The 10297-nt window shown below is 32.1% G+C and overlaps 1 protein-coding gene across 1 annotated transcript; it reads left to right on the top strand.

Moving 5' to 3' along the window:
- Nucleotides 1-2245: 2245 nt before the first annotated feature.
- On the top strand, nucleotides 2246-3610 carry LOC102621684 (LOB domain-containing protein 16). The gene is made up of 2 exons (XM_006479498.3): nucleotides 2246-3008; nucleotides 3112-3610. Exons 1-2 carry the CDS (start codon nucleotides 2712-2714, stop codon nucleotides 3463-3465), a joined length of 651 nt encoding a protein of 216 aa, XP_006479561.2. The 5' UTR covers nucleotides 2246-2711; the 3' UTR covers nucleotides 3466-3610.
- The last annotated feature ends 6687 nt before the right edge of the window (nucleotides 3611-10297 follow it).

The following is a 10297-nucleotide window of genomic DNA, read 5'->3' as shown; positions in this document are numbered from 1 at the left end:
AGTTTAGTTTAAATATTTTTCCTTTAAGTTTCAGAACTTGAGTGAATGTAGTATTTCTCTCAGAATGAGAGTTGGGCGTCCCTAAAATATTTAAGAGGATTAAAAAATCTTAGCGGTATCATATCAGAATTGATGTAAACGAGTCTTAGAAATTTGTATGATGTAAATATTATGAGTAATAGTTCTCTTAAAAAAAAAGTAGGATAAAAAAATCTTATTTCTATCTTTTTATTTTTTTAGATAAAAATTTATTCTAGTCCAGACCCGTTAAATATTTCGTCCCATTTCATTACCCTAAATAATACCAAATATAAATAAATAAATTTTGACAATTTTTCTTTTAAGGATCATCATAATTTAATATAGCAAAAAATCTTCAATGAATACAAATTAGAATAATCAAATAATATACAATTTTATCTAACATTTTTTATTTGTTTGTTTGCTTTTATTGCACATTAATATTAAGACTTATGTATAAAAAATTATAGATTTAAACAATAACCAACTTCAGCCATTTTAAATATTTAATAATATAATAATAAACTAAATCAACAGTTAGGGTTGACAATAAGAAGGAATGAGATAAGATTTATCAATCACAATCATGTCATATCCTATATATGCAAACATGATTTAAAAAAATCTCATTTCTCCCTCTTTACTTATTTTTGAGATAAAAGTATGTTCCAATCACGTCCTAAACGGAATAAGAAATAATTGTCATCCCTAAGCGACACAGCTCAGCTGTGACATCGGATTGTGCTTTTTGGTGCAAACAGCCATTCTCCGCTGTTAAAAGTGACGAAATTATTCCATCCTATTTAGGCTGCGCTCTCACTTCTTTTTCTATAATAATATATGATGAATACGTTTCAGTTTCACTTCCTTTTGTTCTCATGCTAGTGTACTGAACGTCTTTCACGTGTGTGCTGATGCAACCATAATAATGCTTCTTCTTCAATTCTCGTTTCTCTCCATGCATGCCAACCTATGTCATCTCCAATGGATAGCCGGATAGCCGGCTAGTTTGTTTGATTGATTGATTGATTTTCCCTGGCGCCGGGTCGGTCCATTCTGAGCTTAGATATTTGGATTGCACATACCAAACCATCTAAACACAAACCCACAAATTTATTTGAAAATGGTGAAAGGATGTGTGAACTGAACTATTATTGCTGCTGATCAACTAGTCTAGGATGGTAGCTAGATAACCCCAGTAGCAGAAGAATGTTGAAAGAATATTTCTGTTGCTAGGAGCTAGGTCTTGAAAAGCTTTCATTCGTGCAACGGAACCCAAAAGCCTATCACAGGGCTCACTTTAAGTTGAATTACCAGTTTGTGATAATAGGCGGTGGCCTTTTAATTAAAGAGAAATAATGATGGCCTCACTTCAAAGTAGCCCTTTTCTTTTGCCACATTTAAGTTGCTCTTCCTTTTTTTTTTTTTTTTTTTTTTGTCTCATGTGAGAAATGGAGCATTATACACGAGGGCAACACACACCCAACTTTACTTTAGGCAGGGAAGCACCATTTCTTGATCCCAAAAAAAAAAAAAAAAGGAGAGAGAGGACTATTCCTTCATTTTCATTATCATCCAGTGGCCCATATCCCAATCTTCCAATAAGACACGAAGCAAATTAAAGTAACCGGTTAGTATGTGTGTGTCCTTTTGCTTCACCAAGCTTCAAAGTTCAAGGCAATAGGACCGTTAATTCATTTTGGATTATATGTCTAATCTCCACTTGTTTATATTAATTTGTCTACATTACAATCTTTTTTGGTCCGTAAGTTTTAAATTTGATCATATTTCCTTTAATAATTGTCTTAACAAGAATCAATTTCCCGATCAAATAGTCAATATATCTTCGAATGAATAAAGTAATTAAGTCTACTCCTGCCACATTAAATAAAATAGAAATATTACCATTTTCTCTTTAATGTTATCATTCTACATCATACACTTCTTACAGTTTTTATAATACTCCTCGATGTTACTCATTTTATGTTAAAATTTAAAACATTTTGTTAAAAAACAAAGTTTGACGTCAACAAAAAAATAATAATAAGATATTGTAAAAATTGTAAGAACCTAAAAAAAGAAAATGAAAAACAGTTAGAGTGAAGTGACAAAATCTTCGAAACAGCAGGAGCATGGTGAAGTTGCCGATCATCTAACTCACTTAAGTGGTTGTCGGTAGGCTGCTCCGGCGGGTGGCAATGGGAGAAGTGGAAGTGTAGAGGAAACTAACTAAGCTTCCACAAAGCGACAAACAGCAGCAGTTCCCAGGTGCGGCGTTCGGCGGAAAAAAAAATAATTAAAGTGAAAAATAAAAAAAATGAGATTAAACCCCAAAATCAAACTTGGAGCATAAAGAAATGATATCAACGAAACCCAAGTTACAAATAATAAAACAATTTTAGTAAGTCATTTAAGTAGGTCTCACACATTAAAATAGAAGCCCCATATGGCATAAACCATTACCGTATGTCCCCTTAAAAGCCTACACATTAGCCCATCATGTCCCCCGTTCACACCCCTTATAATAAGTCCCCACCCCTACCAAATTTCTTACCTTAAAGTGATCATCTCTTCATTTTGTTGCACCATTTCCTAGTGTGCTCGTGTGCCTTGAAAGGGGAAAAAAAAAAATCTCAAGATTCTCACTCTCTTATTTTCGTTCTTGAGTGTTGATTATTGCTCTAACAAATATGGCATCATCTGGGAGCGCTGCAGGCACAGGGTCACCTTGCGGTGCATGCAAGTTTCTCCGGCGAAAATGTGCCTCCGATTGCATATTCGCCCCGTATTTCTGCTCGGAGCAAGGCCCTGCCCGGTTTGCTGCCATTCATAAAGTCTTTGGTGCAAGTAATGTGTCAAAACTTTTGTTGCATGTCCCAGTTGCCGATCGTTGTGAGGCGGTTGTCACTATTGCTTATGAAGCTCAAGCTCGGATCAGAGATCCTGTTTATGGCTGTGTTGCTCATATTTTTGCCTTGCAACAGCAGGTAATAATTTGTTTAATTCTTTCTTTCTTTCTTTTTTAAATTTTACAAGTATTTTTTAACTATCAACTGCTCTAATTTTTTTTTTTTTTAATAAACAAAAAAGGTGGCGTGCTTGCAAGCGCAATTGATGCAAGTGAAGGCACAGCTAGCACACAACATGATGGATACAAGAAGCATTGAGAATCATCATCAGTGGCAAGGCAATTGTACAATAACTGGGGTGCCTTCATTTCCCAGTAGCTATCCAGGTCATTACGCGAACCCTATATCGCCGCAGAGCTCACTGGAATCAGCTTACTGCCACAACAACGATGGAATGAATAATATGCAAGAAATTGAAAGCAGATCAGATGAATTTTCATTCCAAGGCTATCCTCATAATTACAGGAAGAGACCATACAATAACACTGACTTGGGAGAGCTTCAAGCACTTGCCCTTAGAATGATGAGGAACTGATCATCATCATTACCACGATGATTCATCAAGTTTTCTTTATGGAATTTATGCTGATCATGATGTTGATCTTTGCCAAAATGTTGTATATACTGAGAGTACTACTTTTCCAGAAACTTAGTTTAATGTCAAAATGAAGCCTAATAATGTTGGCACTTTATTTCCTTTTTTTTCCCCCCTCTTTTCTTTGCTGCTATTATGAAAAAATTAATTACTAGTTAGGGTGGTTAACTTTCTTTCAAATAGCTAGGTAATCTTTAAAATACTAACAAGAACTTAATATAGTCATTAATTTAATCTCCTAGAGTTGTTAGAGAACAATAATAGACACATCTATGGGCAAATTCAAGAAAAAAACCTTGGAATTTGGATCATTTGGTAGGGTAATACACATATACATACAAAATTGAACTCTCTTGTGTCATTTTGTACATGGAATGGTATTAAAATAGCTGAGAAAGCGCGCACTTAGTTCTCAATTTATGATACCCTTGCTTAATGGGAATCCCCAATTCAATTTTCTCAATTTGCTCCTTGAAAACACACATACAAACACATATTACGACATTAACATGATGTTATTATTTAAGTCTTTGAGTTGCTTCTCTCAACAAGAGTCTAGATCCGAAATGCAGTTCTGCTTGGATAATGTACTGAGTGATATTTTGACTTTTGCTTAGGACTTCTGCAATTTCATCTCTTCAATGGGAATATGGGAAGAAATTAATGAATGTTATCATTGAAATCAAAGGCAAACCCCATTGATTTGAGTATTTTAGAGACCCCACTTACCTAGGGTTTATAATTAATTAATTCAAATAATAAGTAGGTTCACCTAATGTAAGTGATACTCTTTCTTAATTTTAATACCAATACCCTAAAGGCTTGTACTCACTCATACAGACAAAGTGTCCCCTTTATTGATTGCAAATGACTATATATATATATATATATCTCTCATAACTTAATTAGATATATAGCTCTGGCAGCTTTTTATCAAACAAATTAAGCAAAATATTTTTGAATTGGTTCTCCAAACCTTATAATGGTTGGCATTTACCGATATTATGAAATGTTTATTTTTCACCTGAAGTGACTATAATTAATTATTTAGAAGCATCGCTTAAAGAGGACAGCAGACATTATAGAAGCATTATAATTATAAACTCTCTTTGTAATTCAAACTGTATATAAGCAATCTGACCTAATCAATGATTTAATTAATTATCCATGTAGATCACACATTGAGTTGGCATAAGGTCATCATCGCTAAGATCATATTCTATATTTTAAATGAAAAAAATAAGAATGACTTGTGAGAGGTGAAAATATATCATTAAGAGTTTTCTTTTTTTTAAAAAAAAATTTAAACATTTTGTAGCCTTAGACTGCCCTTAGCCTTTAAGTATATGGTTTGACATAAACTCCCATTAAAGGGGGAAAATGGATAGAACATGTTTGGAATCATTTCCCTGAAAATTCAAAAGCAAAATTGCCAAGAGAAGAAAGAAAAAATTTACATGCTTAAGTAATCAAGATTGTCATTAAACCAAATAAACACTTGCTTATGCTGCTAAAATGGTACGCCTAAATACTTAATTACAAGTTTACTGAGCATCACTTGATTTATAATTGTGATATGTGTATATTCAAAGTCATAATGTAAAGGGTAAAAGCTCGTTTAGTCCCTATATTTTGAAGTTAGTGTCCGTTTCGTCTCTATATTTTTTAAAATATCTCAAACCATCCCTACCCTAAAATTATTGACACTTTTGCCATTATCTTTTGTTCCTTTTAACTTATTTTTACAATATTACCCTATTATAATAATTTTTTTAGAAATTATTAAAAAGAAAAAAAAATTATCAGTTTAACACCGATATATATATATATATTGTGGAATACTCTCTTGAGTTAAAATATTAAATTTTCTAAAAAAATTGATAATGTAATTTTTTAAAATATTATTTTTTAGACATACGTGAGCTTCCACAAAAATTAATATATGCCTTTTTTGTTGTTATTTTATTTTTGAGTTTAATTTGATAATCTAATTTTTTATTAATATCCAAAAAAAAAACACTATTGTAAGAGTGTTATATTGTAAAAACAAGTTAAAAAGAATAAAAAAATAATGGCATGAGTGTCAATATTTAGCAGCAGGGACGTTTTGAGGTGTTTTTAAAAATATAGGGACTAAATAGGCACTAACCTCATAATATAGGGATTAAAAAAGATTTTACCCTAATGTAAACTATATAACAATTATTGATTTACATTACGAGTTCATTGAAACTGCTTTTGGACCACGATAGAATCTAGGAGAAACAATACAATACATACAAAATTAAATCAGCCGTGCAACAGAATAAACAATTTGAGTCAAGCCACATTATTGGATTGATCAAATCCCAATTAGTTCTTCGAGCCCATGACCAAACGAATATTATAATTAACTTACCAAAATATAATCTCAGACCAGCGGCACTAATCACTTTCATACTTTGTCTACAATCACACACAAGTGTTAAATTATAAACCGATACCATTCCTCCATTAATTGAACTTGGAAAAGTAATTATTCCAAACAACATTAATTAATCAATTAAATACACGATGAGTGATGATTTGTTGAATGTGAGAGGCAAAAAAAAAGCTGTCAGCCAAAAGTGAATTGAGAACCCAAAAAAGATAAGACAGAAAAGAAAGAGCTCGTCAAACTTTAATTCACTTAAAAAATTTCTAACAAGAAATGAAAGTAGAATAAGTGTGGTCTCGTAATTTCACCAAAGGAGACCAGAGCATGTTATTTTTGTCGGAATGGCGACTAACCCTTGCAACTATATAACTTTTAATGGTGCATTCATCTAGTTTATGGTTGGGGCATTGACACTTAATATATTCTTTACATTTCTCATTTTTGTTATTTAGGTCTCTTATCTTTTAATTATCCGTCACAATTATTATATGAAAATTGTAATGAAAAAACGCACACATAATTCTAAGATTGTTGTCAATTGCAAACCTCATTTAATTGAATGGTGAACACTTCTTCGCCTAATTCTTGAAACCACGAATTTAAATCTTCTGGTTGTGTGTGAGAGAAAATATATTTTCTTTTTTTTTCTTTTAATATGATGTGTTTTTATAAGGTAAAAAGGTCGTGTATGTTAAAAGCGTTCTATTTATCTTTAAACAGTAAAGTTCAAACATTAAAATAACAACATTAGGGATATAATAAATTAGTAAAAATTTAGGAATCTAACTAGTAAAAACAAGGAATATGAGAGACCTAACTGACATTTCGCCTTAATTGTTTCCAATATATATATAATTTTTTTTTTTTTTTTTTTTTTTTGGGATTGTTGAGTTTTGGCAGAAAGAAATTTTATGGACAAGAGAGTTGGAATATATGACGTTTTGATCAAATTTTAAAGTAACCAGATAATAAAGATAAATGAATGGAATAAAAAAACAGAAAGAAAACAAAAGTAAACAGAAATTGAAAGAAACGTTTGGAACTTGTATACAAAGAGGTTTGAATAATAGCAAAACGAAGTTTGACTTATTGAGTTTGCATACATCAAAGCCGTTCCACTGTGGGGACCAGTAATGAATCAGACAAAATGAATTTTTTTCTTTTTAATCCTTTACAATGTGGCTGTAGTTATCAAGTAAGATACATTATTTTTCCACAACAGTGTAATGAAAATTCAATAATTGTGAAAATAACATGATTTTATTATTTTATATTTCCACAACCATTAAATTTTCATCAAACGGTTGTAGAAGAATCATGTATCTTACATGATTATATAAGATAACGAAAAAATAATAATAATAGTAATAATCAGAAGTTGGGTCCTGTAGCTACCAAAGTTGGCTCGTGTCATGTTGCAAACTTACAATTCCCTAAAAAAAAAAAAAGTGATGAGTTAGGCAAGCCTGTCAAAGTAATGGGCTGGACTTACAGCAAAATAAAAGTGACTGGATTTTTATTTGGGTTTGGTCGGGTGAAAATTGTCAAGATAATTAATTAAAATCCTTAGAGTTTACCATCTTACTTTATAATTATTAATTAATGTTAATTAAAGATAAAAGAAAAGGGGCTGCCGCAATTGGAACATGACAGCCACAGGTCGAAGTGTTATATATGATATAAATGGGTAGATGTTTTTATAAAGTGTGAATGTTGATTCTTTTAAGTGTGAAGTGAGGTGAGAGTAATTTAGAAAATTAATTGCGGTTGGTTCGTGGAATGGCTGTGAGGGAATCGTATACGTGTTCTGGTACAAAGATGGTCCCATTAGTAACAGCTGGGTAGCTCCAGTTTCTGAAGCAATTTTTTCCTTTTTTAATTACTCCTTTCATGTGAATAATAGCTTCAGTACGTAAAGGAATTAAAGTATTGATACTGCGTGTACGTGTGTAAAATTTCTAAAGTTGCCAGCAAAAAGGCATGTAGTGATGAAACTGAAGACGCGTGGCACTGCTGGCCTGGCATGTGGATGCTGAGGCGAGGGCATGTTCAATTCATTCATGCTGCCTCAAAAAAAAACAAAAACAAAAAAAAGAGCACAACGCATTATGGAAACTCGATCCAGGAAGGAAAATTTTCAAGTTTAAGCAAATTTATGCGTTGACATTAATTCTTTCCCCCACAAAGATGAATTTGTATGTGTAACTTTATACATGCTCTTTTATAAGTGAGCCAATATATTGAAGAACAGTGGCTGAAAGTGTGGGATGTTTGATGAAATTCAAACACTGCAGCTTTGTGGGGAATGAATGAATTAATTTGTGGCCATTAATTAGATCAATTTCTCCTCTATGATTTTATCTGAGGCAAAAGAAACAACACTGTTTTTGCACTTATAATCAAGGACAAGAAATATTGTGCTTTGGCTATAAGCAATTAAGGTCACTTCATCAGTTTTGTAATGTCAAATTATTTAATTCATTTGCAAATCGAGAAAGAAATTATGTTATAGAAGCAGTTAGTGGATCACCAAATTGTCATCGAATTAAAAAAAAAAAATTGAGCAAGGTCTAATAAATCTTAATTAATAAATATGTTGTGTGCGTAGTATTTGATAAGAGAAAGAATAAATGAAAGGGCCAGCTCATAGGGAGAGTTCTCAATTTGAAAAGACAATTTAAAGCTCCACTGAATCTCTCTCTCTCTCTCTCTCTCCCTCTCTCTCTCTCTCTCTCTCTCTCTCTCTCTCTCTCTCACACACACACACATATAGATCAGTACTGAAGCTCTTGTTCATATAAGCAATTGCATGGATAGAAGAATATGCGAAACTTTTGTCAGATTAAATGGTTTATAATTCATATTGTATGCACTATACACTACATATCAGCAGACAGCCTTCCATATCACCGGAAAATCTTAAAAGAATTGTCGTATTATTTCATCAACCCTTGAAGGGTAGCTCAGGATTCTATTGATTGGACAGAAGCAACATGCAATCCGTATTTTGAAATTTCTAGCAATCTTCTCAAGAAGAAACTCATCCCTAAAAAAAAAAATCAATGCAGGGATCAGGGACCTAAAATTTGTTCAAACAAAAGAAAATCTTGATTTGAGGGGCTAATTTCCATTATGCTAGTGCTAATTAAGCTAATTGCATGCAGTACTCACCCTTATTATCTTTGGATAACTACAAGAGAGAGGGAGAGAGCAAAGCTGAAAAATATATGAAAAAGTGCAACATCCTACCAACATTAAAACATTAGCAGCTTTCTGGGTTCAAAGATGTCTCAAATATGATAATCAATATCACATTTAACAATGTTAGAATCACTGGTCATATGTATTTGAGCTTTAAGTAATAAACTTCTTTAACTATCCAGTGCATAAGAGATTTTGGTTAACAATAATAATTATACATTCATGCAATGAATGTACGGATAATTATCAATTGCATCTTTCATTATAGACAAAACATATGCGTGTTCAGACTCTGATTGCAAGTACGATGCTGTTGAAAAACCTTGGAAAAACAAAAACACGGTAGAAATTATTAAACAACTAATTGAAATTAGTTTTGTCCTTGACTCATGCAAACAATTCAAATGGATCTTAAAGAAGGCGTTCATACGTCTTCTTAGGTCTCGTATATATACCTTCATGAAAATGAGCTGCTTTCTCATGTTTACACGACACATATTGACTTTATTAGGTGATTTTACATGCAAAATTTAACTTGTCATCAGGTGGCTTAATCTTTGATATATATATATATATATATATATATAGTACATCATCAACTATGGTGCAGAGAAAAATAAGATGCTAATAAGAAAGTAAATCAAGAACAACTAGAGGCTTCCAATACTAAATAATCATCAAAGCTTGATGCTCCAAAGACTCGTTCAAACCAATAGAGGAAATTGCAATGCTAAAGTTTCAGGTCTAGAAACAAGAAGGTCAACATGTATTCACAGAAAAATAGTACTCTTAAGATTAATTACTTGGATTAAGCAAAATGCTTATCATTCTCAAAAATAGCAACATGTGCGTGGATTTAACTAAGATTAAACTTTGAGACTTATATCCACATATAGAGAGACTGAGAGCAAGATAATTATCCAACACCATCTGTTAGATTTTTGAAGAGTAAGTATTAAAAAAGTTGACTAGGTAACTGTATTAATTAAGTCAAACAATTTTAGGTCCTCACTAGCTAGGTTCATAAACAAAGCAAACTAGTTTAAACAAAATCAGATTTTCTCCGATTCTGATAGAAAAATTGCACTATAGTATTACTAATATCCAAGGGTTACACTAGATTAAAGAAAACAATTGATAATCGGGTTGATTTTT

This window comes from Citrus sinensis, chromosome 3 (assembly GCF_022201045.2).
Source record: "Citrus sinensis cultivar Valencia sweet orange chromosome 3, DVS_A1.0, whole genome shotgun sequence".
Classification (NCBI taxonomy): Eukaryota; Viridiplantae; Streptophyta; class Magnoliopsida; order Sapindales; family Rutaceae; genus Citrus; species Citrus sinensis.
This window is presented reverse-complemented; position numbering and strand designations above follow the sequence as displayed.

Excerpts from the sequence above, each read along its gene's own strand:
- LOC102621684 (XM_006479498.3), top strand. The coding sequence starts at position 2,712 with ATGGCATCATCTGGGAGCGCTGCAGGCACAGGGTCACCTTGCGGTGCA. Across the intron at positions 3,009-3,111 it reads TTTTTGCCTTGCAACAGCAG|GTGGCGTGCTTGCAAGCGCA; the intron begins GTAATAATTTGT and ends TAAACAAAAAAG.